Here is a 27,277-nt window from a genome sequence, read left to right as displayed (position 1 = left end):
TCCTCGCACGCATTTTATACATCTGACACATGAAAAAGCAGAGTCACGTAAAGACTATTACTTCTTATTTATCAATCGGTCGATTCGACGAGCTCTCGTTTTTATACATCTATAATATATACGGCTTCTCGATAAATTAACTCAAGTGCACTTGGGCTGAAAATACTAGTATTGCGATTCAAAAAGACTCACTTGGAATTGGTCCGTTTTTGAAGAATAAAAACGAAATTTCTATACAAAGAGAGAAGTAGGCCGTTCGCTTGGCTTTTAAACGCTAATTTTCCCTGGAGAATCAATGATAGATAGTAAATGCAATATATATAAGTTGAATAAAAGAAGCGGAAGAAAGCGAGAAAGCGAGAAGCGTCGGGGCTGGGGTATCGAGAGGAAACACGGGAAGGCCTGGACTTGGTGTACAACTCTTGCCGGTGAAACTCGCTGCCCTAACGTATATCGAGCGGCGGGAAAACGTGCAATAATCCCTCGGGTCCTGCTGCTATCCTCGCTCGTTATACGATATACCGGCGCGCCATTTATTTTACAAGATATAATATATAGATGTGGAGATGGATACATATATACCTCGATTGAGCTGTGAAACGTTGTGTGTCTATGTGCTACAGCGGAGCCGCCGATACCGCAAGCAGAGGTGGAAAAGCAATTCCTACTGAGCGACGGCCGAGTCAAGCTCGAAGCGAGCCTCGATCGGGCGGTCTATGCACACGGGGAGCCAATCACTGTGCGCGTCAACGTCACGAATAACAGCGGAAGATCCGTTAAAAGGATCATGGTAAGTATGATAAGCCTAGGCAGGCCTGGACTGCCGCGCTGATTTATATCGTTGCTCTACCTCACGTAATACAGCTGACTTGCAATAATGCATTTGGGCCCCCGACGCGCGACAAAAAAAAGAAAACGCAAATAATGCAAAAACACGTACACGCGAGTGTCTTTTTGTTTTCTTGGCTACTGCGTATAATATACGAGCGCTGGCTAATGCCCGCTGACCCACGTGCGTAGAAACTTTTCGCGATAACCCGATTGTTTGCTTTACTTTATCTCTGCCAAGTGAGCAGCAACAACTGTACGCTATATCGCGCGTACGGCATGCATTTCGCGTTTCAGTGGATTTGACATTTTTGCTATGTATAAAAATTCGTTATACGCATACGCGTGCGTGCCGAGGATTAATTTTTCCTGCAAAACCTTTTAACTTTCGAATTTTTCTGCGTATTGCTCGCGCAATCGGTTATAGGTATCTGTCAATATTTTTGTCGAGCCGTCGCGATCATCGTGATTTCGCAATTTTTCGCCTAAAAAGCCCCTTCGGAATCGGCCGTGAATGTTCGTTCTGTATAACAACAACAACAACAACAAATTGAGGATTTCAAGCCTCCATTCATAAGCTCCCCGCATCAATATGTTATTAAACTTTTTTTATGTAGATACTGTCAGAATTGAACTGATGAAGGATTAACTCGTGCGCAGCTACGGTTGTTAATAAATATCAAAAATTAAAAAGTATATATTCATTAGATGACGAATGTTTTTGCTCTTTTTCATTCTTTTATTTTTCTCTCTCTCTCTCTCTCTCTTTTAACAATTAATGACCACGCTGAAATAAACCTAGTTTTAGTACAAAAAGTTGAGCTGCCCGGCTTTAGAGGAGTTTATATAAACCCTTTTCCGACTGATTACAAAGCTCTTCTCCTGCGACGAAACGAAATAAATCTGGCCTACGCCACAAAGTGGAAACCAAAGTTATTTGTGAAAATACCTGAAGCATTCTGCTTTTCTCTGACATTTTGTCTAAATTTATATCATCAGTTGTAGTATAGCAGAAGCAAATTTCATCTTTTGTGGTCAAGCCGCGAATCATCAAATTTTTCCTACTATTTGAAACGTGCACCATGGACGGGAGACAGAATTACTGCCGCCCCCGCTATTCGAGATTGAAGAAATCAAAGTACATACGCGTACGTTTTGTGAAAGATTCTGCAAGATATCGCATTTCTTCTCAAATAATATACCAGTGCATAAAGTTCGAAGCAGTTATCTTGGCGGAAAAATAATATTTTGCAGATGAACGTATTTTTTTTTCTTTGAGTTTCTTCTTTTTTTTTTAATTCAAAGATGTATGTCGAGAGCGATGATGTAACCCTATATATAAGGAGTGATGTTTGTGCGTGTGCATTTAAAAACTTTTAACAACGCGCCAAATGCGCGTAGAGGTTTTGTATTTCCAACATGTTAGTTTCGTAATATTTTTCAACAAAGTACCTTTGGAACGTGACACATTGTTATTGGTTTATCTATACGCGTTTTGTCGCTCTTTCTAAGTGAAATCCCATGAAATATGTAGCTTTTTGCCATGGTATTGTTTTCCACGGCATATAAATTTGCAGTCTCGGCGTGGCAAATTCAGTCTATCTTTACACGTTGAAGATGAATTTACTGAGAGTAGCGCTGCTTTTCGCACTGATCGCGTGCACTTTTGCTTGGGGCTTCGATTTGTTCGACGACGGTGAGTTTTTGAATAAAACGTTTTTTACTGAAGCTTGGATCACTAGTTGGCTACAATTGTTAATTCTTTTTTAGATAATGATGTAGTCGAAGTTCAGCAGACAAAATTAGATGAATTGAAAAATAAATTGGATACGCTTTCAGAGATGGTTAAGAATTGTAAAGCACAAGGAAGATTATAAACCGATTATTCTGCCATTTTTTAAACAATTTACACTGGGAGTGGATTTTTTTTTTAATGTCATCAATGATGTAAAAAAAGTCTAACGCGTTCATTATCAACAATTTAAATGTATTCCATCTACGTAATAAAAATAAATTTTCATTAAAAAAAATCAAAAAGTAAACGATTATTAGTGCACACTTTCATCTTCACGAGTAAAAAGAAAAGTTAATTAAAACAGATACTCAAAGCTTTGTGTAAGCTTTTTGTTTGTATCGAAGAGCTATAGTATACGTAGGTAATGTACGTATACATATGGGTAAAGCCACGTCAACCGTAAAATTTCAAAGTTCGAGACAAAATCTAAGTTCTTGTAGAGTATACCGAACAATAATTGACAAAAATTTAGCTGTTTGGATCCATTCCTCAGGTATGTACAGAGGCTCAAAGTTAGATTTCCTTTATATAAATTTTACCCTTTTTTGAGAGGTGTCTTAAGAAAAATATTCGAACAATAATTTATTTGATTCTTAACTGATCACTAGAGACATTTTGGTAGAGTTTGAAGGGTGAAAACATAAGGAAAATTTATGAAAATGAAGGAGAAATTATATTTTTGCATCTCTCAAATGCCATAAAATTGTGCATACTAATCAGCTGAAAACGAAATTTGGTTAAAACTTATATTTTGATTTTCATAAGAACATATTGCAACATTATAATAATGAATTTTAAGTTATGAATGTGAATTTTGATAAAAAATAAGAATTTCTGATTAAATTTTACACAAAAATTTATTGTTCAGATATATTTTCGAGTCACCTACAGAAAAGCAGGATATTATGTATAAAATAAAAATATCACTTTGAGCCTTTTTACGTCCATGAAGATTGAACCTAAAGGACAAAAATTTTGGGAATTTTCTTTTTTCAATGTATTGTTATATTTAGTTATAGTTTCGATTTTAGGCATTTTTCGGTTTATGTGTCTTTGCCCATATAGATGTTAGTGAATATCTATGTGTGTATGTGTGTTTGCGTCAGTGCAAGAGATGCTTGCAAGCGAAAAGTTTACGGTTCCCGAGGTATATCACAGGGGTACACTGCTTGAGCTTGGCAATAAGGAGCGCTTATACCTACGGGTAGCAGTGAGTGCACCTCTCTCTTGCATACTCGGCGACATGTAAATGAGCCGCCTTCGCGTTTTCTCTAGCAACGCAAGCCAATCTCAGTTCCCCTCCCCCGAACCAATCCCTTGGGGCTCTCCATTACACTTACGACGATAGTGGGTCAATGGCACCCGAGACGTTGTTGCCTCGACGCCAACAAATTAACGAATCGAGACCTGCTCTGTAACCCGCACATGCACACACCCTCACCTCTCGTTTCCTTCATTCATTCACGTTCGCGTGTACTACTTATTCATCCATTTTTCCACGTGCGAAAGATGAAAAAGCACATTATACGACACAATGGGGAAAATTCCCAGCTAATTTTAATCACCCTAGCTTTGTGGAATGGCAGCGCGACGGCTCGAGAACTTAATTGAATATAGAATCACGAAAATATTATTTTTTATTTTGCAACTTGTCTGCGTTAAATGTAAAAAATTTTGCGCCATCTATTACAATATTTTCAAACATTTATAACCTTCACGAAGTCATGGTAAACGACGTATCCTCGAGAATTTTCAATCCACTAGGCTGTCGCATACCTTTAGAAAAAAATTAAAAACTGTCTGCCAAGAGTAAATTTTTTTCTGCGAAATCTCTCGAATATTACCATCCAAAACGATGTGAAGTGTAACCGAGGCTTAATATCTAAGGCAAGGTAAATGAAATCTAAATATTAAACCTCAGTTCTCTCTCTATTATCATTCACTAAATTATGTAGGACACCGGTATACATTATGTCTACAGCAGTTTTTGTTGTGAAATTAGAATTCCGACGTTAAATATTACATCGTGAAGTTTTCAATTACGCTTCACCAAGTTGAAAATGTAATTAATTTCCTCATTTATCAACGTGGTGTATCGTTATTATTATTTTTTTATCGAGTGTCATCGCAAAAATAGACTGTTTAGATGTTTAAACAGTCTAGTTTGAAGAAAAATTAATTCCTTGTCAAAATATCATCGGAACATTCATTTAATTATGACTATATTAAAAAAAACTTTTAACATATCTCATGAATACCACGGATTTATCATCACGTATAACTTACAAAAAAAAACAATTTTTAAATTTATTTCCATTATTTTAATGCGTTCCAAGCACTTGGGGAAAAAAATAAGTAAATTCAACCTAAGTAGAGTATGCAACTTATATACCTATAGCAGCTTGCGTGTGGTCTAGTCGATTGCAGCAGGCGTGCAGTCGTTTGCATAATAGCTGCACACTACAGCTCGCAAAGGGATACATTGCGCGCAGCACATAGAGAGCGGCAGAGTCTGAGCTTCCGAGCTGGAGAGCATCGAGATTGCATTATTCATGGATTATAAATTTCAAGTGCACGCGTGAGAAATTGCCGATTTTGTTTATTCTTGGATTACGTATAAAAATTTCAATTATTAACTTTGTAATGCTTCGGGTTGAGACTGAGAGTGGCATAAGAAGCGTAACAACAAAATTTTGCATGTGGTAAATCTAGGATCACGAGAAAGATCGAAACGGAGCTCCCGCGAGAAATAAATAAAAATGACGCTACATGCGAGCTAGCTGCGTTGACTGCGTTGGCTGTGCACTGCCACCGCGGAAAAGTAAAGCCCCGAGACAGAGCTTGCGATCATTTGTCAAGAAATCGTATATATATATAATATAATATGGCAGTTGAGCCTCGGAGCTATATAGGTATATGCATGGAAGCTTCGCAGCGCGTTGCAAAGTGAGAACGATGAATCATGGACACGTGCCTGGCGCAGGCCAGCAGGAAAACTAATAAACTTTTGATAAAAAATTACGATTGATGACACTTTTCGTTATTTTGCATTACGTACACAGACGACAGAGAAGAAGAGAACGAATAATCGAGCGCGAGTCGGGTTTCGAACGACGCAAGTATAGCTATGTAGGGGATAATCGGTATCGCGAGAGTAATTAAAATCATTCCGAATGCCCGTAAGTGCATGTCTGTGTGTGTGTGTCACTGCGCCATACTGAAAACAGAGAGCTATATACAGGCGTTGAGGATATAAGCTGTGCACTCGTACACTCTCACACAGACACACACAATCAGACAAACACAGACACTAGATTCAATACAATAATCAAATAGACATCAGACATTTCCTCTGGTATGTGTATGCGGATGTAGAGGAAGAGCCGGCAGCGAGGGGTGCACCGGGTGAACGCGACCGAGTGGCAGGAGAAACAGCAACGAATTAACGTTGCGTGTGGTTGCTGCTTGCGCGCATATCTGTGCATACGGCCACATACAGGCGACTCGCACTCGCACACCTGCAAATGTATACGAACGCAAATTGGCTTGAGCAGCAACGCCGCTAGCAGATACAGAGAGCGAGGTAAGAGCGAATCACCGCGCATAGACTAGCATACGTGCGGCTCGCGTATATACAGACATAGACGAGCCTCTGCCAATAGCCAGCTATAATCCCTGATTCGGGATCGGTTCATTAAAGTTAGTTGTACACGAGGCGCACGTGCAACAATACGCGCTAGCCAGCCGACATAGAGGAGGCTAAAGTGAGAGAGAGAGATTAGATTATTGGCCGGACTATTGACGCGTGATTTTGTGCTGTGCCGCCAACTGCACACGAGAGTGGCCTCCTGTAGCAGTTAGAAAGCATCTATATAGGAGAGGCTCGGCGCATGCATAATCCAGTACTGGAGGCTAGTGCTGCTCGCCGAGCTTGCTCGTTGCCGCCAGCTGCTTTTTCCTCGATATCTAATACGTCCTGTAATAACGAGGAAAATTCGGCGAGGCCGTTAGATGCTGTATATATCTTCGCACACGATACCAACACTCGATATCCCTTACAAATTGCACTAACCAAAGTCGCATAGCACACATATATATATTCAATATATAAAGCTTTATCAAGAGAGAATTGCGCGCTGCTGTTGCTTACACGTATCATGTTTGCGTGTAAAATTGCTTTGACTAAAAGTCCATTAGGGAATTTAATTATCCTTTTCTAAAAAAATTATGACCTGAATATGGTTGTTACGACTAAGACCCCCGCTAATAGCAACTATCGCTTGACGTTTTCACGAATACCTTGTTCAGATCAGTCAAAACCACAATATTTTACACTTCTTTTCGGGCATGCTTGCCTGATATTGCTGAATATGTGTGGCACAAGTAAGCTCTCTACTGCTAGCAACTCTCTTTTCTACGTATCCATGTGCACCTAAATTTTGATACACTTTCTCCTTAATTATGTTTGCCTGATTATAGTAGTACGAGAAAAATCAAAACTTCGAAACTTTTATATTCCAATCTTTCGACTCTTAAAACACACTTTTCCTAATCCGCCATCTGCAAATAGGTAAAAGGCGAAATTTTATGAATTATTGTGTATCGAGGATCCTCGGATTTAGACACGCTTTAAGTATCTTTAATAGCGGATTCGGGAAAGTGAAAGGTAACTTAGAAAAATAGTAGAATTTGGCTACAGTAAAAATTCTAAACCTCAATGTCGTTGGCATGCGGCAAAAGTCATGCAAACGTCCGTTTTTTCGATAACAATTCCAAAGCCATTTTCGAGTTAAAAAATTTGGAATTTCCACAGAGGTTTCAAAGAGCCTTGAATTGTTTCCGATTTTTTGGATTCTTGGGGGCTTCTTATAAAACGTAAGTAAAAAATGTTTAATTTAAAAATTTTTTTCTCGCTACGCTATGATCTTTACGACTTACGACAACGTCTTGTCATTATCTCGAAAAGTTACCTGTACAAAAATATTCAAGACGTTTTTAAAAGAGGATATAACAAGCTCATCCAAACCGAGTATTTAAAAAGTTTGAGCTTCGAGTGACTTGATATTTGCAGCCAATAAACTAGACATAAAGAGCGACGTTCTGTGGTTCCAAACGTTAGTGGACTCGAGTAGATTAGCCGTTGAAATTCGTATACATACGCGCACTTTAACGAGGGAATTTGCAAATGTCCAACTCTGGATCGAGATAATAATTAAGCGTGCAACTGAAATATGAATTACGTGCACCCTGTTTATTACTTATCGAGTACAACGACGAGAGGTGTGAATCGCACTGCTGCTGTTGCTCTGGCAGCAATATTATGCACCTAACAAGGGCTATATCTTCATATAGCGCGTACCCTCTATATCGCACGTACAAATACACGTACACCCGAGATCATCGCAATTCCACACTACCGGTATAAGGTATATATTGCCTTGTATGTTGTGGTATACGAGGAGGAGGAGGAGGAGGCGATGTATAGGGAGGTACGGGGGTGGTGCGAGAGCTTTCGAGAAGTACAAGCTTATAACGGCTCGCTCGACGCGCTTCTTGATGAAGTTGCCCGCAAGCTCTCGGCTGTGCGCGTAAATACAAACAATAGTTAGATCTAAGTGAGACGACAGTGTACAAAGTGTGAGAGAGATAGATATCGACGCATAACTGCGCAGCTTATGCACGTGCAGTGTAGTGCGTGGTAATTTTTGCCCCTTGACTGATCGATGGCCTTTGACGTTATATCCGACTCGATGTACTCGAAAGCGATCCGAGTATGTCTGCATTGCTTCAGGGACGTACGCTCTGTGCGTCGCTTTATCAACTACCCGTAAATTCGGAGACGTATGCTTGTACCGGCACGATTACGATATCCGTGGTCCCGCGATTTTATGCAAAATTCCGATGGATGGCGCTCAATCTCGATCGTTTGGAGTGTTTAAATACTTTTTGCATTCATTGTAATGTGAAAACTTTCAATTTATATAACAATAAAGTTAGAGTAAAAAAAAAGGATTTATGCCTAATTTAGTATATTTCCCTTATCTGTATCTTTTTTCTGATCAAAATTCCTTAAGTTTTTATCTATAATTGTATTTTTTAACATCTACGATAATTTTCAATTATTGAATTTCGAACACGATGCGTTTGAACGATCATTGTTTGTCCGTTAAACAACTTTTAGCTGGCAGTAAATTGTATAGCTTTTTGTCAGTGCTTTTTGATATAGTTGACGGGTAATTAGTTTATGAAAAAATGAGTGCACAATCCTTTGTTATATACTAAATTGAAAAAAAATTTTCCATTTTTTACTCATTTGAAAAGTTAGTAGCTACTAATGAAGTCGCGATTAAGTTTCTGGAAGATGTGAGTTTAATTCTGTCACGTAGTTCTATAATGAATAAATCAATGAAATTAAAAAAAAAGTTCTGAATTTTTTATTTTTTTATTTTTTTTAAATATGTGTGTGGTTTTTTTTAGTGGGGGGGCTTCGCCCCCCCAACCCCCCAGCGGGGGCTTCGCCCCCTGCTCCCCCAGCAGGGGCTGCGCCCCTGCACCCGCTCCTCGCCCTGACCTCGCTCCACACGCCGGCACCTACCCGACGACCGCACTCACTCGGGGAGCATCCAATACACCCTTTGTGCTGACCACATTACCTGCTTATAAGTTGTGTTTTCTGCATCACACAGGTCACGAGTTGAGTCGACAACACTTGTAGTCGACTTTTTTCACGTTTAGATACTTAGTTACGTCGAGCTGGGTCGAAATTTTGCATAAACTCGCGGGACCACGGATATCGTAATCTCCCCCTTGTACCCGATCACGTGCCTACGCAGCATACATTGCGCAGAAAGTGAAAGAAATATTTTTAAAAGCCCGAAGAGCAATTACTATAAACAAAAGGCGCGATATATGTTAATGGCCGTCCACGACTCGAACGCACGGACTCGTGCTTTTTTTGTCGCAGCCAATATACGAAATGAAAAGCCATTCGTATTCACGGCGCGTAACGCCGGGCACACGCGAGTTACGATCGCGCGAGTATCGTCCCGCGACTGCCCGATCATCGTGTACGTCCCATCGGTCATTTTACCACGCGCGTCTCTTCTTTCTTTCTCTCTCTCTCTCTCGTTTTTGCACAACTCTTTTATTTTTTTATTATTATTTTTTTTTTTTTTAATCCAACACGCGAGATGTGCATGCATGCGATAGCGAGTCTCGAGCCACGCGCGCGAGTCGCATATCGCAGGTGAAAAATGACGAAGTAGAGTAGCGGGCGATTGCAATGTTTTTTTATTGCCTATATACGTATGCAGCGTATATAGATGCGCTGACTGAATACGGCGACATACGTGCGCGTGCGATAGATAGCTCATAATTCAGCACTCGAGTTTTATATCGATGGATCGTTGCCTCTCTCCTACTACCTGGCATAAAGTCTGCGTATGCGCATGCATATACGCGCGTGCAGTATATGCTATACGCGGTATAAATCGTTCGCGCGCGATTGCGATAATTTAGTTTTATTGTTCAAGCTGTAAAGTATAATTCGTGTTCATAATACCGTGTTTTATAACTTCCGGAATTATATATACATGCAGGCGCGCAGTGCGTTAAGGTGAGCAGCGCCACAAGCGGCTGCCGCTGCTGCTCTCGGCTAACGTTATAATATGTATATGTGGATGAAAGGGGATTTTTGGCCAGACTAATACTCGAGGCCAGGCTTAAAGGATGAGAAGTTACTTCCCGGCGAATTCGAAATTTATGTTAATGGATAATACGCAGCGGACCGCAGGCTTTAGCATTAATTCCTGCAATTATAAGCGACAAAGACTGCGCTTTGTCGAGCGCGAAAAGACGACTCGATCTCTGTACGCGCAAAAACATATACGACAGATGCGCTTAAATAGAATTATAATTGACGGCTTTTCGACTTGGATCAAAGAAATTCATTTGCGCTTCTGCGTATTCGCGCACGAAATATTAACGGAGAGCTATACGCGATCGCGTGTACAAAAGTCATTTTAATTCGTGCAGCCCCAGCAGCTCCATAGTTCGAATGCTTTGGTAGAAAAAGGAGCTTTCGTACGGTCGGGCGTAACACGTGTAAATAAAAGTTTAAATAAATAATCGCATTTGCCGAGCGCGCAGCTCGCCTTGTATTATACATGTTTGCGCGGGCCAATATTTAATTCCATTATGCGCTCATGAGCGTTCAGAGTATACCCGGAGAGCGGAATATTTTTTCTAATTATCCTGGCCAAATATGCAGCGTACGGCAGTCTCGTTGTTGTGGCCACTCTTCGCGCAAACAACTAATTGAGCCACGCCGTACGGGATACAACGAGAGAGTCACTGTGCGTTTCGTTTCTCTCTCTCTCTCTCTTTCACTCGGGGTACATATTCATATTGCATTATCCGCAATCCGCTCAACGCAACATGTTTCGTCTCCATACAAAATTTAAGCTGTGCATTTAGCAGCCGCAACCGCACTCTGCGCGCATCGACTGCTGCCTACTGCTGCTGCTGCTGCTGCTACAGTTGCACTGCGTTTATACAGAAACTCATACTGCACAGAGTCTCGCAACGCAGAGTTGGCACGAGAGCTCGAGCTGCAACGAACGTGAGCGTACATGAATGCCGAGCACTTTTCTCTCTCCTCGCTCGGCCCGCGTATAAACATAAGGGGCCAATTCGTATGCAAAACAAGTTTCTGTATTATGTAGCACGAGTGTGTACGTCGTATATATAGACGCGTGCACTCGCGGCTGGACGCTCGCATCCTCGAATATATATATATACAGCACGTATCAGTATTTGTTGCTTTTCACGTTGTGTGTTTTTCTTTCTTTCGTTACAGGTCGACATTGTGCAACACGTGGACGTGTGCATGTTCAGCAACGGCGAATTCAAGAACATCGTCGCGCAGGTGTCGACGCGCGACGGCTGCCCCGTCGAGCCGGGCTTCAGCCTCGAGCGCAGCTACGTACTCAGGCCCGAGAAGGGCCAGACCAAGAACTGGATCGCCCTCGAGGACGACCCCGGTTATCCCAAGTGCGACCCGAATCTCGCCCCGACCGTCGTCTGCGCCGGCGACGCGCCCGAGGATCGCAACGTTTTCGCCATTTATGTCTCGTATTACGCAAAGGTCGGCCTCTATATATACACCCGTGTACGTTGCGCGTGCCATGCCGAGTGCACTTGGGCTAAAAACTTGCACACGTTAATTTAATTTTTATCGACGCAATTTCAGCCGAGGAATGAAAGATAAAACCTTCCTTTTTTCCCTACATTGCCTTTATTAATAGAGACGAGAGAGGAAAAGCTTCGAAACAATGCGCGCATGCATCGAATAAAAACAGAAGAAGAGCGAGGGAGATGAAAAAATAAAAAGTCCACGAGATTTAAATTCACCGTTAACGACGGAACAAAATGAAATTTCTTAACGTTCGATATAGCGTCGCTGTATGCGCTACTTCCAACGCGAAAGATTAGAATTACGTGATTGCTTTCCGAGTGCGCTTCCTCTCTCTCTCTCTCTCTCTCTCTCTCTCTCTCTCTCTCTCTCTCTCTCTTGGATCCCATCATCTACTCCCGCGCCCGATGAAATTGAATATAACAATTATGTTATCGAACTGAAACTGCCCACCTGCAATATATACATGTATTTTATATACATTTTCAGCCCGATGTAGCGTTCATTTAGATATCGTTGAACGCGAGCTTTTCTTTTGCCCTTGTACACTTTAAGCGTTCGGATGTACGATATGCGTACGCGCAAATGTGAAAAACGAGTACGCGTAATAGCCGGAGTTGTAATAATAAACTGTCTCGGGTTTTTGCGAGAGGGTAACGTCTCTCGAGCTGCAAGAAGGGCCCGAGCAGGCTTTGCCGTTTTTTCTTTTTTGCAGCGATCTATGGCATACGTTAGTCTGTAACGAGCGCTCATTAACATATGCAAAAAAGCTCTGGTCCGGCGTAATTTCTACTCTCTATCTCTCTTTCTTTCTACCCAAGCTGCACTAATTCGCTGCTCTAATTTTGCACCGCAGGTCAAAGTCCTGGCTTGTGTGAAAATCATGGGCGACTGGATCGGCAGCTTCGTTAGACTCAAGCTACCCTTCGTGCTGATGCACAGCAAGAGCGATCCGATCTACACGAGCAACTTGGCATCGGCGACGATGGTCGGAGCCCCGGGCGCTGGTGCAGCCACTGACCTGGCTGCCAGTCCACCGCACACTCCCTCGAAGCGCACCCTCGACAAGATCGAGACCGTCGACGAGCCCGAAGACGACGACAATTATCGCAGCCTGCCGTTCATCGACGACAAGGACGTCGACACGAGCGACGAGGACGACATGCAGTATCGCATCGACCCCGAGGACAAGAAGAGCGCCGAGAACGACGCGGCTTCGGGGTGGGTCTCTAGCTCTCTCTCTCTCTCTCTCTTTCATTTGCACCGAGATTTTGCTCGAAGCCTCGCAGAGCCCCGGCTCTTTTCGGTCCGAGTAATTTACGTTGGAATAATTTGGCGCGAGTCGTAGATTTCTGTCGCGTCGCGCGCGGCCGTAATGAAACGAGAACGGGACCGCCCGCAAGCTCTCTGTTTCGCGCGCGACTCTCCACGTAGTAATATAGTAAACAACGTTGCAAAGTGCCAAGCACGCCTCTTCTTTATTTCCCCCGCATAACTCGTTCTCTTCTTCGTTGGGAATTTAAAGCAAAGATTATTTGGCCTCGTATATTGCAATAGTTATGCGCACTCTCGAGCGAGTATAGCCGCGCGCGGATCGCCGTGTCGCGAAAAACTGAACGCGATAAGTGAACGCACTTCTACGAGCGATGTTATTTTTAGACGCTTTTATTGTACATCGGGGCCACGAGCTTGCAAAAAATGATAATGAAAATAGCTTTGCCAAAAACTTTGCGACGAACTCGGAGCGTCCTTTTCTACTTTTTTTTGTTCTTTTTTTTTTGTTAGTACGTCCGTGCGTCTGTTTAATTTAACAATTACTCGTGCGTCTAACTGGTTTATCCGAGCAGCAGCAGCAGCAGCAGCAGCCTCGGGCCGTCCGCAATGCAAATTGAATTTTTCCAAACAATTAGCACAGCATCAATGGCTCGGGGGAGATAGCAGAGGCTACACGTATAGAGCGCAGATATAGTGCAGTGCCCACCTGAATTTCCATATCGATCCGTTCTATTACACTAATGCAATAGTAATGATCGCGTATAAATCCATCTCTCTATCTCCCTCTCTCTCTCTCGTTCTCTTCTTCTCGAGCAGTGGAAGGGAACGAGAGGACAAGTCTAGCGAATAATATAATCGATACACACAATATTATCATCCCGCTGCGCACTTGGCTGTCCGCAGGCTAACGTTAATCAACACGCCGATACCCACGAGGCCGAAAATGACCGTAGTCAAATTGACGACGACGCCGAGCATCGAGACGCCAATCCCCATATCCTGCGCGCAGCAGCCGCTAACATCGACCATCCTCAATACGTCTTCCTCCAGCTCGCACTTGGGCCGCAAGGACACGGCCATATCGAGACGCGAGAGCATGTCGCGGGTCGACCTGATCGAGCGCTTCGACAGCAACGACGGCGACGAGAGGAGTACCTGAGACCCGCTTGGCGCCGCAGCAGCAACCACAACAGCGACATCGGGGACAACGACGACCGAGGCCATCGTCTACATCAGCGGCACGAGTCGCGGTGTCAAGGCGACCAAGCAGCAGCACCAGCTGGCGAAAAACCTCAATCTGCCGCTGCTGACCGGTAACTCGGCGGCTGCGGTGGCCACGGCGGCTGCTGCTGCCTCGGCTGCCCAGAACAGCTGCAAGCATCATCATCACCACGGCTTCAGCATACAACGGGCCTGGTGCTGCTTCAGACGCGCCTCGTAGTGCTCTATCTCCTAAGTCGTGTGCTGCCGTGCAGCATTATAAATGATAATAGTTGTCGCGCCACCACTCGGCGAACTGTAATTTATGTGTTAGCAGCGACGTTTATCGATATCAGTATATCATTTAAACTAATGATAATTAGACGAAAGAAAAGCGAAAAAATTACCCTACCCTCAAGGGTGAGTATCAAATTATAACTGTTGGTAGAAGTATTTATATATATTAGTATTGTAACAAGATTGATAAAGTATTATGTATCCATGTTGATTTTCCACAATACTTTGTTTGAGATAAAGTTCAAGAATAATAATTATCAAAAGCTGCTTGAAATAAAGAATATAAACAACAAAATGTAAACTATCAGTAGAGCTAACTGTCGTAAACTGGTGTGTCATTTCAATATTTAACAACGATTATGCATATGATACGTTTAATTGTTTTACGTATACAATCATTGTAAAATTGTAAATACCTTTATTTTTATGTGGGCAAAGCATTCATGGTCAGTTATCTTTTCCATTAACAGAAGATAATAATTCATAAATAAATACAGTTCCTTAAAACTGATTGAATACTTTGTTATTGTCAAAACTACATATCATCCAAGTAGAAGGTAAACATTTTGATACTGGATGACTATTAGATAATAGTAAAGTAATTGAATAAGTTTATATTTTTCACACTCTAAAATTTTTTTAAATAAAATTTTCAATATTTAAAAGTTATCATACTACTGCAGAAAACAATATCGATAGATAACAATTATAATTGATCAAAAGTGCACTAAACTCAGAATCATTTTTTGACAATTGGAAAAAATAATTACTGCCATTATGCGTTTGATTTACAACCTTCCCATGAATTTTAATAAAAACTAGGATTAAAATATATGAATGCTAAATTATTATACAACTGTATGTATATAGCCTAAGAAATGTGAAATGTAACTCTTTGGTAATCAATTACTTTAATTTTACTTCATGTCATAACTGTAAAATGTTTGTCAATTGTTCATTTATATGAATAAACAGTGTATCATTTGAAGAACAATCATACCGTTGATAATCAATAAAATTATTGTTGATAAATATTACTTATTTTGAGAAAACTTTTAATAAATTATGTTTTATTCTCACCATGATATTCACACCTGGCATATCCTCTGACAATATTTTTCTTTTCTTTTGTTTTCTTTTCTTGGACTTCAATGAGGATGTACTTGTAAACTCCACAAGGGTCAATGTCAACATCTTCAACAGTTTTTAAAACTTCAGACATTTTTAAACAGGTACTGTAATTACTTACAACTGGAAAAATCATATTATCCATTAATTAATTCATTACAAATTTATAGTCCAACTCTATTTATGCGTTGAAAAGATATTTAAAATAGTTTTAATTTGATTCTAAAAAATATTTCGTCGGTGACATACGGATTTTACATACATTTTTACAATCATATCAATTACTTGTAAATATAACCTATACGTCAAATCTATTTATAAACGTTATCTTGTAACAATTATTTGTTGATAATATTTTCAAATACAAATATTTTATTCCGTGAAATATCTAAAACAAATTTTAAACACAGATAATTACACTAGTAATTAGCTAGTTGATAAAAGTAATTACCTCGCCGAAAGTTAAGCCGGCAAATATTCAGCAAAGTTATCATGAGAAATACGGCCGCTTGCAAATTTTACGTGATATCAACATAGATCGCGCTGTTTTCAAAACACGACGTAGCAGACGACTCAACTTTCTATTTGCGTTATGGTGCCCGTGTCAACGAAATGTGATAATAGTTACTATTAAATAGTGAGACGATAGAGATTAAATATACTTATTTTATTATAAAAACTTATTTTTTTAATTCTTAATCAGTCATTTTGCACTTAATTTGAGACATTTCAAACAAACTCAAGTACCGGCTAGATAAGTATAAATACGTAAACAAAACGAAGACGCGTGCGCTGGTAGCGGACGTTTTTTCGACGACACTGTTCCATCCATGTGACGAACAATCGTGTAGTGTTTGACAGAAATATTAAGTTTTTTTATTTTAATATTTACTTTCAAATAAAATGAATCCATTTAGCTCACAGTTAGTCAAAGACGCAGCGTCGGTATGGAAAGTAATGAACGGAGTTTTTTCCATTTACAAACCTCCCGGTTTACATTTTGAACAAATGAAGGAAACAATTATGAGAAATATTTGTAGAGGTAAGGGATTAGTATACGTTTTGTTTTTAATTTAATTGTTATTTCCAGTTAATAAAATATTTTGTTTTGTAACTTGTGAATGATTTAAGATTTGAACCAACTAAAACCATATGAACGTCAAAAATATGTTGATATCAAGGGATCAACTCAAACAAAGATGTCTGTTGTAGTAAGAGATAGTTATGCAGATCATCCACTTATAGCTGGACCTCAGTATGTTCTTGAAGATTTGAAATTCACTTATGCTAATAAATTAAGTCAGGAAAGTTCAGGTGTCATAGTTTGCGGCATAAACCATGGTTCACAAATCATTCAACAACTTAGAGAGGCACGCCTCACAAAATTTTACAAAATAAGAGGTATTCTGGGACAAGCTAGAATTGGAAATTTTGCTACAGGAAAACTTACTCACAAAGCTACTTGGAAAAGAATAAGAAGGCATGGTATTGATGCAGTATGTGCCTATATGCAAGCAGATCACCAGAAGAAAATGTTTCAGTAAGTACCCTTATTTTTTTGTGGAGATTACCTTCAAGAAATGATAATAGAATTACTTTTTATTTTATCCTTTTTTTAGAATGGCTGGAGTAGATATTAGAACTCAAGAAGCATATGATCTGGCTACTCAAGGTATTATACGTACTGGAGATGCTAAAATTCCTATGATTTACTCTATCAAATGTGTTGACTTTCAACCACCAGAATTTACATTAGGTAAATACAAATAAATTTAATTTTAAGTAACTTATTTTTACTTATTATAATCCAACTTTTTATAGAAATGGTTTGTTTAACTGAAGATGATGATTACTTAAAATCAATTGTTGCTGAATTGGGTTATAAACTTCATAGTTTTGCTCATTGTAGTTATATGCAATGCACTCAGTTTGGCCTTTTTAATGTACGAGATGCATTATTAACAAAAAATTGGAATTTACAAGAAATATTGGACAGTATGTCATTGAATCGCCAACTCCTTTTAGAAAATCCTCATATGTTGGACCCACATGACCCCAAAAATGCACATCTTCAACTCAAGTCAGATGCTAATAACAATGCTTAAACGTGGAAAAATATGTATATATGTAAATAGAACTTTCACAATAATTGAAATTATTTGTTTCAAATAAATCATTTTTTATTACTGTAATAATAATAGTATTATTAAAACAATTCAATTGCTGCAATTATACATAAATTAGATTAATAATATCTGATAATTCAATTGAGCTGTGAGTGCGTATTAGCCTTCAAAAATTAATTAACAAAAAATCAAATAAAAATGCTCTCAAAAAATCTTTTATCACTCAGCCTGGCACTATATTTTGTCACAACCTGCAGAGTTGATACGCTTCATCAGCCTAGCCGAACAAAAACTGTCAGCTAAAAATATAAACAAGTTTTTGTACTAGGTCAACGAATCGCACAACTACTCGGCAACTTTAAGGTCATTATCAGCAGTGTTGGTATCGTTAGTTTTAAATTTTTTCGACGCTGGATTTTCACCATCTTCCTCGACGTTTGGGTCTATCTCCTCGATCGTTAACTTTTCTGTGGTTTGAGAAAGAGTACGTTTCGGTTTATAAGAATCGACGTAATCCTCGTCGGAACTGTCGTCGTCCGCGTAATTAATGTAATTAATCGGACTCGGACTTCTAGCTTTGCCAGTATCACTATCGCTACTGCTCTCAAGCAAGCGCCGATCGGCGCTGTCGTAACGATCACGAGACCGAGATGATCTCTCCCTTTCGTTGCGCTCGCGTGACCTGCTGCGTCTACTGCGTCGACTTCGATTCTCGTCACCTGAATTATTATTGCTACTGCCACCTTTGTTGCGGCTCGATGACTGCGCTGATTTGGGCGTACTTTGCGTCCAATTGTGCATCTTCATGCTCTTGGCGATGACGCGCTTTTGATGATCGAGCTGGGGAAATAAGGCTTGCGATCTCTCGAGTGCTTCTTTGGCGGCGTTCATTTCTGCTTCTTGAATACTGTGACCAGATGCCTTGGCCAAACGCTTTCCTTGGAAATATACAGCAACAGTATAAACACGTGTATTTGTAGGCCCTTTGCATTCGATGACTCTGTTAAATCAAAACCAAGAGTATAAGAAGTTGGTATGCATAGAAAAATAAACGAACTTTTCTCATCACAATATACGTACTTGTATAATGGAATATCAGGCTCGCCACCGTCCATACTTCTGAGCGTAAGACAGCACTGCTGCAACTTGCTTTTTGGATCGTTCCAGTCTTGATTCATAATGAAATCTTGCAATCTTGGGAAGAAGCACACATTGCAAAAAACGGCGCAGTATTTCAAACCTTTATCAACATAGAGAGCACCGAGAAAAGCTTCGAGTAAATCAGCTCGATCTTTGGTCTTGAGTTCGGCTTTGGGATTGCCGTAAACGGCGTATTGCGTCATACCAAGATCGTCGCAGACTACCGCTTGAGTTTTGTTATTTACCAGAGAGCTTCTCAATAACTGCAAAGAAAGTTTGACTGGATTAGTAATCGTGCATGAGGTTCGATTGTTAAATGAGGAGAAAATTGAAAACTCACCGACAGATGACCTTCGTGATGCTCTGGGAAATGCTTATAAAGATACTCAGACACAATGAGTTGCAGGACTGTATCGCCTAAAAATTCCATTCGCTGATTAGAACCAAGGGTCAAATTCGTGTAACCAATGCTTCTGTCGGTAAAGGCTCTAGCCAATAAACGAATATGAGTAAAATTGATTCCGATCGATTCTTCGAACTTGGTGAGCTTCTGCAAAAGCTCGTAATTGCCGATCCACTGACGATCACCAAGAGGCTCCTGTTCTTGCAAAGGATGTTTTGGATAATTGGCCCAAGTGTTAAGCATATCGTCCTCATTCTGGAACAGAGCTTCTCCGAAAATGCGATCGGCCACTTCAATGCCGCCATCCAAGAAAAGCGCACCCATCAGCGCTTCGAAACAATTAGCCATTGCATGCCTCAATTCCAAATCATGACACAGATCGCTGCCATGGGCATAAAGCATGAACTGATCCAAGTTAAGTTTCTTCGCCAGTACAGCTAGATGCTGATTTTGAACGATAGCCGCTCGATAAGTGGCCAAGCCACCTTCCTCAAGATCCGGAAACATGTGGAACAAGTGAATCGACGTGAGAAATTCTACAACGGCATCCCCAAGGAACTCGAGACGCTCATTGTGAGCGATAGAAGACTCGGTTTCTTTTTTGGCGCCGAAACGCGACATGATGTTGATAAGAGTGTTGATGCCACGCTTACGCGTATTCATGTAATGAATTCGGCGATCTCCGTACTCAGGCTGTCGAATGCCGCAATTGGTCAGAGAATTACGAGCGTGATCAGGATTAGTACCGAAATTCTCTCTGTAGCTCGGATGCGTTAAAGCCAGTTGTAATAAATATCTATTGTTGAATTTATAATTGAGAGTCTGCTCAAGAACGGCTAACGATTTGTGGAATCTCAAATGGCATACCAGCACTGGTATAAGCATAGCATGCTGAACGATATCGCACATGATACCGGTTCGGTAAAATCCGGCTGAGGATACGTCAACGGTCACATCGCGCTTCATTTTGCTCTGAGTACGAAGCTCTTGCAGCTTATTTTCTTTAGCTTCGAGCTTACGTTTATCTTCGAACGTAGGTTTCGGCATATTGGCAAGTAAATGGCGAAATTTGACGTATTCGCGCCACGCTTTTTGATAACTGAAAATCAAAGCATAAGTATCAGCACACATTTGAGATTAAACATAAAAAATTATTTTTGTTTTAAAACGAATCTTACTCCGTATTTCCGGCATAACTAAGTTGCGGTGGCCTTATACCGAAGTGTACAATTTCTGGATAGGCAACGACACCAACGGGTTGATTTACTTGTGTTCTGTCAAGCTGATCAACGCGCACACTGCATGGTTTCTTGCCTGGATAAGTAACAACCATACCCTTGACTTCGTCGGCAAAATCTTGCCACTCGTATTGGGGTTTTTCAATGAGCTTCGGCAACTCATCAGGATCAACAAGCAAAGTACTGCTTTTCATGAGGTAAGTCAATACCTCGTTCATCGATAAAATTTCTTGTCCATTGTCAGGCAAGTCTCGAACGAATCTTGGCATGAAATGAAACTGTTTACAGCCTGTTTTATCTTGAGCAGCATGCAAATCAAAATCAACCAACTCTAAGATTTCTTGGAATAGGTAATCATCTGAACAAATAAAAATAAATTTAAATTAAAATATCTATTGGTTTTATAACAATTTTTTCAAATATTACTTACGAAAATAATCAAGTTCACGAATTGTAAAGTTTTCTGGCATTTTTTCTGGAACATACATTATTGTATATTCTATGTTGAATCGAATCACTTTACAAGTAGGCAGTTTAATCAATGGAAAATGCGAGAACATAGAGAACCCCTCAAAAATAAACTCATGCTCATCGTGGTCTATAATTGTGGGAGTTTTGGTGAGGAAATTTGTAGGTGGACTAATTGTTATGCGGTAATGATGTAATTTGTCGGCATTGTTGGAATTTGGATCACATTTTTCCAAAGCATCTTCACCAGCATAAATACCATGTCTAATACCAGACCTACGCGATTTAGCACTGCATCGACACAATGGACCATCGTTCATCTGCAAAAAATATTTTGCCAAAAATTAGCTTGTTCTGATACTATAATAATAATTTTATGAAAAATTTTTCAAATACCTCTCCAGGATCATTGAACCACATTTCACTGTGCAACCTGTAAGGATGTTGTTTTTTAGTCATGAGTTCTTCCATAGCATTATCATCTTCATCTGGAGAATCTTCATCACTAGAAGATGAACTGCAAACTTCAGATTTGTGTTTACAAACACGACCCTTTGTTTTTCTGGCTGGTGGTTGATAAGGAGGAAGCTGTGCTCTGACCTTAGCAGCCCTATCAAGAATTGAATCTTTGAATCGTACACACAAAAAATTTAACTTTTCAGTTCCTTTGGTAATTTTGGGATTTTTTTCATCTCTGGCATAATATAAATCTGCAGGTGCGCTTCTAATCCAACTTCTTTGTTCAACAACATTTTCTAATTCATTTAACTTTTTTCTAATGTCATCGCTACTTAAACAATAATTTCGTCTGAAATAGAAAATAATTAGTTCATTATTATTCAGCTGCACTAATACAAAGTTATGTTTATTATTCACTTACCTATACTTTGCTAATAATAACTCTCTTTCACTAGGTTGTTTAGACTTAGATTGATTATTAGAACGATTTGTTTGAAAATGTGAATCTTGTGATCTAGAACGTTTTCTGGTTCGACTTTTTGATCTTCTGGTATTTTTACTTGCAGATCTATTTGTTCTGCTTGAATAACTGGTATATGATCTTATATCTCTACTTCTACTCCTTTGTTTGTAATGGTCCCTTGATATTCTTTGACCTCTGCTTCTACTTCTGCTTTGGCTTCTACTTCTATTTCGACTCCTGCTCCTGTGTCGACTTCTATTACTATACCTACTATCATTATGACTTCTATTCCTACTTCTACTTCTGTTTCTATTTCTGCTACTGCTTCTAGCAGAATAATTATCATACTTTCCCCTCGAGTTATGATTGACAAAACTATGACGGCTTTCAGGGCTTTTAGATCGCTGTCTACCATTGTTTAAAGCTCTATACTTTACGTCTGATGAATTTTTATTTAAAATAGTATTGTATTTACTATTTGCATTTTCAGATCTAGATGAATTGCCACCAACCCATTTGGATGTATCAGTTTTACTTCCTTCTTGATGAAAGTAATTTTGGTTCCAATTATAAAGACTATTTTGATTTTGCGCAAAATTCGATGGGTAATATGAATTGTTTTGAAATTGCGATTGTGCTGGAGTTTGACCATTATAAATTGGATAAGAAGCACCATCAGGATAAGATGTTGTTGTATTTGGTACTGGTGCTGAAGGATAGTATGACTGATTGGTATAATACCCATAATTGACATTTTGGGTATAGTTTGGTAGAGCTGGTGGAGGCTGTGAAAGAGAAGGTGGTGGTTGCGACAAAGATGGAGGTGGATAATTAAAAGTAGTTGGAAATGTTTGAGCTGCATCTTGGGCTTGGGGCTGCGCTGCAGGCCAATAATTATCATAATTTGAATTGAGCTCCATTGTGACAGTTTTAAAGTGTTTTTACTGAAAGAAAATTGCAAATAAATCAAGATTTTCAATAGTTTATAATTTTTTTCCAGTTTCAAATGTTTAATCTTTTAACTTAAATATCGTGAAATCCAAACCAATTGTTGTACTTACAAATACTATCTATTTTCCATCACTAGAATAATTTTAGCTAGCTCATCCAGTTCATCCTTGAAAATTTTGTTTAGATCAGCTTAACCTACTTAAATCTTCATAGACCAATCAAGTGATTCACACAACACCACTTTAACAGGTCTGGTTCTAAATTGTAGATTTCTTAGCTACAATTGGCGCATGCGTTTTTCATTTCCTTACAACAATTTAAATCAAGGTGTTTACGATGTGTGTTGTTTTTTCACTGTTGGAACAGTTAACATGTAAGATGAATTGGCACAACTTCTTTGAGGAACGACTCAGGAATTTTATCTTCTGACTGACGAGCGGAAAAATTACATGTCCTGACTTTAAAGGGTCTTTAAAAATAAAACTAAATTGACTTGAAACCACGTCACTTGGCAGCACTATCTACTGCTATTTTCTTTGAAAAATCTGAATTTTTTCAAACATCTATGTTTTTTAAACAAAGCATATTTTTCATTGTTCTCGTATGATATTATAGTTTATTAAACCGCATTGTAAAAACTTTATTTATAAAATAAATATATTTCATAATTTTAATAATCACAGAAAATAAATTTACTGAAATATATTTTAGTGTTAATGAAAATGATCTGAGTCTACACTCTACAAACACTCCTTATTTATAATTCTATAATCGTCAAAACGCAAAACTCCGAATTCTGGAATTGATTTGTGTCGTCATTGTATCCATAGATATTTTAATAACAAACCTAGGTGGCGCTTTTTATCGCCAATTGTGGTTATGTTATGGCTTTTTAGGATAAGAGGAAGAATTGAGTATTGACGTAGCTGTCGTAGCATAGGCAATAGTGCTTGTAGTCTGCGATTACTAGAAATTGTTGGTGGTTTTCATATTGAGTGAAAATTTAATTTATTTATTGTATCAACAAATAAATATCATGGCAGCTAAAGCTATTCATAAGATAATTACATTTCTTGGATTTCTTTCGCTTCTTCATGCAGCTTTTTCAGCAGTACAACGTATGATTTACTATCGATTTTGTTTATTAAAATATATGTTCTATATATAAATTTATTTCACCGGTTTTCATTTGATTTTTTGTAAATTTTGCATTGGTAATAGTTGATAAAAACATAAAAAGTAAAAAATTTTTATTTTTTCAGACCGCTCATATTTAAGGATAACAGAACAAGAATTTACAACATTACCAATTGATGTAAGTTTGTCTTTACTTAATATTATTTATTTTTTAACACTGCGTGTGCGAAACACGGGTTTTCTAACCTTAAAGCGTCAGAAAACCCTAGTTTCTCGCAAGCAGAGTTAAAAAATATCGTTTGCAACTAGTCCGCGAGGAAGTTGACTCATCCAGGAGTCTTTGCACCCTCGCTACGCTCGGGTGAAAACAACTTCTGGATGAGTCAACTGCTTCGCGCACTTGTTACAAAATATACTATATTTTTACAACAATTTTTGGAACGATCTTTCAGTTACTTGTATATGTGATTATTCATTAGCACAAGTGAGAAAAAATATTATAAGTTCATTACACGTCAAACTTATTAGTTGAATTGATTTTATAATAAAATGTCCCATCGTAGTTTTATCAAAAATATGTTTTGTTTTTTAGATAATCATACAAGGCGTTGCTAGTCTTTTTGCTGTAATGTACGGAGTTATGCACATTGCAGGCGATTTCAAAGAAATCAGAGCTGTTGTAGATTTAGAAAATAAATCTTGGGAAACATTCCGTAATTTACCATCATTTCAAATTTTCAATCACAGAGGTAAAGCTCTGTCACCAGAATACACGGTAGAAGAAGCAGATAGAAGAAGATAAATGGCACAGTTCAAATAAATGTTTAAAAAATATTAGCACATTACGTGGACTTCAAATAAATTTTAGCTAATTGTTACAAAGTAGGCTTTAAAGTTGATTGTCTAGAAGTGGAAAAATTAGATTTTTCACTGAATCACTTAGATAAGTGCAATGACATTTACTGTTAAATGTGAATTTCAGAGAATGTGTGTAAAAAATAATATATTCTGAAACATTCTTATAATAAATTTTTATAAGATTTATGAGTTATCATTTTTTTATTTTTCAATAATTGTAGTCAAAGTAAAATTTTCTGCATTTAAAGAACAGATTTTCCAGGAATTTTTGTTTCTTTATTAATAGAAAATCACTCTTAAAGTTTGCACCATTGTACAAAGCGGATTAGAAGTTTCAAGTCTTGTGATTTTAATCACCACACCTTCTTAAAGTAGAATTTGCAAAAATTAAAAATCTATTTGTTATTAACAATCATTTGATCACTTTTTCTGTTTCTTTTTCTCAGCTTCTGCTTCTTTCTCTTTTTCTATTTCATTCACGTATTCACCAATTGTGTCTGCATCCAACATCTAGAAGAATAAAAAATTTTAGATTATTAATTTTGTAAATGGAATAAGAAAAGCTTAATTTTTCTTTTTACTCACCTCCATGGTTTGTCCTCTGCGCATTACAGCAATTTCTAAATTTTTCTGGCCAGATTGGACAACCTCCAAGAGAGCTTTAATTGCCAGTTTGATTGTACCTCTAACAGTAGAGACTTCTTCTGGGGTATAGTACTTTTCTAAAAACTCTTTTACTGTTTTTGCATTACGACCAGTAGCATTAGCCTAAGAATATCAAGAAATATGTTTTATAAAAAAGTTTGAAATACATGGTGAAAGAATGTTTTTGTTTACCTTCCACTCATAGTAAATACCAGATGGTTCAGTCTGATATAAATGAGGAATTCCATCAATATCAAAACCAGCCAAGAGACATGAGATGCCAAAAGGTCTCCTACCATTACTTTGTGTATACTTTTGTTTCAAACCTATCAAATTGTCATTTAATTTAAATAACCAGTTTATTGTTGTATTATTAAATAGTTAAAAATAAAATAATTTAAATATTACTTACTTGCCATATACCTAGTGATGTACTCTAATGTAACAGGATCTTCCACAGTCAATTTATGACTTTGACACTCAATCTGTGCTCTATTAATCAACACTCTAGCATCTGCAGTAAGTCCAGCAAAGGCCATAACAACATGATCATCCAGAAGACATATTTTACGAACAGTTCTCTCCTCCTGCAGCTTAGCTACAGATTTTTTCTCAACACCTAGAACAACAACATCAGCTCCACGAACTCCAACCTAAGGCAGAAATTTATTAAAGTCTTAAAATTTGCACATTCATGTTGGCATGGAAATAATTAGAGAAAGAAATTGCGGTAAAGGTTGAATACTTTTGAGGTTGATTTATCGACAAAAATTTGAAGAAAAGCAAAGAAATGAATGAGAAAATTTAAGTTAGTGCAAACTTCAAAAATTTGCACTTTGTAAACACATATTTAAATCGTACTTGAAGAGGTTATACATGTTTTTGTAAACTTACCGCTGTTGAACCTTTGCGCACAGCTTCCTGGGCGTACTCAACCTGGAGCAAATGACCGTCCGGTGAAAATACTGTAATTGCTCTATCGTATCGTGCCATTTTCCAAGTAAAAAATAAACTTTAACGTAAAGTAGTAGATCGAAAATGACTTCGCCGTTTTTCCGGTACTATACAGCTTACACACAGACAACACGCACACTTGCGAATTCTCAGCACGCAAACTGAGGCGCTCTCGCGGCTCTTCTGGCTTCTATTCACATCCACAATAGTATACACGGCAAAATTGTCCAAGTGTATCCAACTTGACAAGCTCGATCACCATGCTGAAAGATTATCTTTGATACAAAATTATTTTTAATGTAAATTTGCAATACTGTAATTGTTTAATACTTGAATTGATGTACTTGGCGTTCAACATGAAAATAATTTTGTTTATACAATGACAGATTTCATGAGAGAAATATTACCGAAAAAAATGTGAAACTTGATGATAATGAATCATACGAGAATCGTTTAATTTTGCAAATTATGAAATTATTTATTGAGAAAAACAATTTAAAAAGGAAAATATTTGTAAATGAATCAAATAAATAATTAATTCACCATTTATTTCTAAGTTTTAAGATTTTACATATTTCTTTTATTATATTATAATTAGACTTCAAAGAAATTACTGAGACGATTTCCCAAAATTTTTTGAGGAGCCGATGTACAAAGCCCTTATTTTTTCTTATAATCCCGGTCGTATTAAAAAAAAATAAATACAAATTTCCTTGTAG

General features: G+C 38.4%; 6 protein-coding genes across 7 annotated transcripts in view; 3 read left to right on the top strand and 3 right to left on the bottom strand.

Annotated features, from left to right (window-relative positions):
* LOC106650208 (beta-arrestin-1-like) overlaps nt 1-15,578 on the top strand; it is a 47,450-nt gene extending 31,872 nt beyond the window's left edge. For both annotated transcript variants that reach the window (XM_014368119.2, XM_014368118.2), the window contains exons 8-11: nt 624-790; nt 11,481-11,768; nt 12,673-13,037; nt 13,995-15,578. In XM_014368119.2, the coding sequence (XP_014223605.1) occupies nt 624-790; nt 11,481-11,768; nt 12,673-13,037; nt 13,995-14,250 (1,076 nt within the window). In that variant the 3' untranslated portion in view covers nt 14,251-15,578. The remainder of the gene's footprint in view (nt 1-623; nt 791-11,480; nt 11,769-12,672; nt 13,038-13,994) is intronic.
* Nucleotides 1-16,287, bottom strand: part of LOC106650211 (14 kDa phosphohistidine phosphatase-like) — a 58,537-nt gene extending 42,250 nt beyond the window's left edge. The window contains exons 1-2 of the mRNA XM_014368122.2: nt 16,168-16,287; nt 15,669-15,839 (exon numbers count right to left, since the gene is read on the bottom strand). Coding sequence (XP_014223608.1) covers nt 15,669-15,839; nt 16,168-16,210 — 214 coding nt within the window. The 5' untranslated portion in view covers nt 16,211-16,287. The remainder of the gene's footprint in view (nt 1-15,668; nt 15,840-16,167) is intronic.
* Nucleotides 16,288-16,299: 12 nt separating this feature from the next.
* Nucleotides 16,300-17,846, top strand: LOC106650210 (mitochondrial mRNA pseudouridine synthase Trub2). Its single transcript, XM_014368121.2, has 4 exons — nt 16,300-16,758; nt 16,848-17,256; nt 17,336-17,472; nt 17,538-17,846. Exons 1-4 carry the CDS (start codon nt 16,620-16,622, stop codon nt 17,819-17,821), a joined length of 969 nt encoding a protein of 322 aa, XP_014223607.1. The 5' UTR covers nt 16,300-16,619; the 3' UTR covers nt 17,822-17,846.
* A 97-nt stretch (nt 17,847-17,943) lies between these two features.
* On the bottom strand, nt 17,944-23,725 carry LOC106650156 (ribonuclease 3). The gene is made up of 8 exons (XM_014368019.2): nt 23,075-23,725; nt 21,972-22,957; nt 21,488-21,899; nt 21,054-21,411; nt 20,564-20,981; nt 19,323-20,484; nt 18,923-19,245; nt 17,944-18,842 (listed from the first exon to the last, which is right to left on the bottom strand). Exons 2-8 carry the CDS (start codon nt 22,931-22,933, stop codon nt 18,188-18,190), a joined length of 4,290 nt encoding a protein of 1,429 aa, XP_014223505.1. The 5' UTR covers nt 22,934-22,957; nt 23,075-23,725; the 3' UTR covers nt 17,944-18,187.
* A 141-nt stretch (nt 23,726-23,866) lies between these two features.
* LOC106650159 (membrane magnesium transporter 1-B) lies at nt 23,867-25,145 on the top strand. The gene is made up of 3 exons (XM_014368024.2): nt 23,867-24,082; nt 24,227-24,279; nt 24,694-25,145. The coding sequence occupies exons 1-3, from the start codon at nt 24,001-24,003 to the stop codon at nt 24,901-24,903; spliced, it is 345 nt and encodes a 114-aa protein (XP_014223510.1). The 5' UTR covers nt 23,867-24,000; the 3' UTR covers nt 24,904-25,145.
* A 68-nt stretch (nt 25,146-25,213) lies between these two features.
* On the bottom strand, nt 25,214-26,597 carry LOC106650158 (proteasome subunit alpha type-7-1). The gene is made up of 5 exons (XM_014368023.1): nt 26,499-26,597; nt 26,017-26,257; nt 25,797-25,930; nt 25,545-25,727; nt 25,214-25,469 (listed from the first exon to the last, which is right to left on the bottom strand). Exons 1-5 carry the CDS (start codon nt 26,595-26,597, stop codon nt 25,380-25,382), a joined length of 747 nt encoding a protein of 248 aa, XP_014223509.1. The 3' UTR covers nt 25,214-25,379.
* Between the last annotated feature and the right edge of the window lie 680 nt (nt 26,598-27,277).

This window comes from Trichogramma pretiosum, unplaced genomic scaffold (genome assembly GCF_000599845.2).
Source record: "Trichogramma pretiosum strain Unisexual culture from Peru unplaced genomic scaffold, Tpre_2.0 scaffold15, whole genome shotgun sequence".
Classification (NCBI taxonomy): domain Eukaryota; kingdom Metazoa; phylum Arthropoda; class Insecta; order Hymenoptera; family Trichogrammatidae; genus Trichogramma; species Trichogramma pretiosum.
Note: the sequence above shows the minus strand (reverse complement) of the source record. Positions and strands in the feature narration are given on the sequence as shown.

Bases quoted from the DNA above. Each gene is read 5' to 3' on its own strand.
- LOC106650158 (XM_014368023.1), bottom strand. From the start codon at position 26,597: ATGGCACGATACGATAGAGCAATTACAGTATTTTCACCGGACGGTCAT. The intron at 25,931-26,016 runs GTAAGTAATATT...ACAATTTGATAG, and splicing joins CATCACTAGGTATATGGCAA to GTTTGAAACAAAAGTATACA. The intron at 25,728-25,796 runs GTAAACAAAAAC...TGATATTCTTAG, and splicing joins GTATTTACTATGAGTGGAAG to GCTAATGCTACTGGTCGTAA.
- LOC106650156 (XM_014368019.2), bottom strand. From the start codon at position 22,933: ATGGAGCTCAATTCAAATTATGATAATTATTGGCCTGCAGCGCAGCCC. The intron at 21,412-21,487 runs GTATTTGAAAAA...TATTTTTTGCAG, and splicing joins GGTTCAATGATCCTGGAGAG to ATGAACGATGGTCCATTGTG. The intron at 20,485-20,563 runs GTAAGATTCGTT...TTTGATTTTCAG, and splicing joins AGTTATGCCGGAAATACGGA to TTATCAAAAAGCGTGGCGCG.
- LOC106650159 (XM_014368024.2), top strand. From the start codon at position 24,001: ATGGCAGCTAAAGCTATTCATAAGATAATTACATTTCTTGGATTTCTT. The intron at 24,083-24,226 runs GTATGATTTACT...TTATTTTTTCAG, and splicing joins AGCTTTTTCAGCAGTACAAC to ACCGCTCATATTTAAGGATA. The intron at 24,280-24,693 runs GTAAGTTTGTCT...TTTGTTTTTTAG, and splicing joins TTACAACATTACCAATTGAT to ATAATCATACAAGGCGTTGC.
- LOC106650210 (XM_014368121.2), top strand. From the start codon at position 16,620: ATGAATCCATTTAGCTCACAGTTAGTCAAAGACGCAGCGTCGGTATGG. The intron at 16,759-16,847 runs GTAAGGGATTAG...GAATGATTTAAG, and splicing joins TATGAGAAATATTTGTAGAG to ATTTGAACCAACTAAAACCA. The intron at 17,257-17,335 runs GTAAGTACCCTT...TCCTTTTTTTAG, and splicing joins CACCAGAAGAAAATGTTTCA to AATGGCTGGAGTAGATATTA.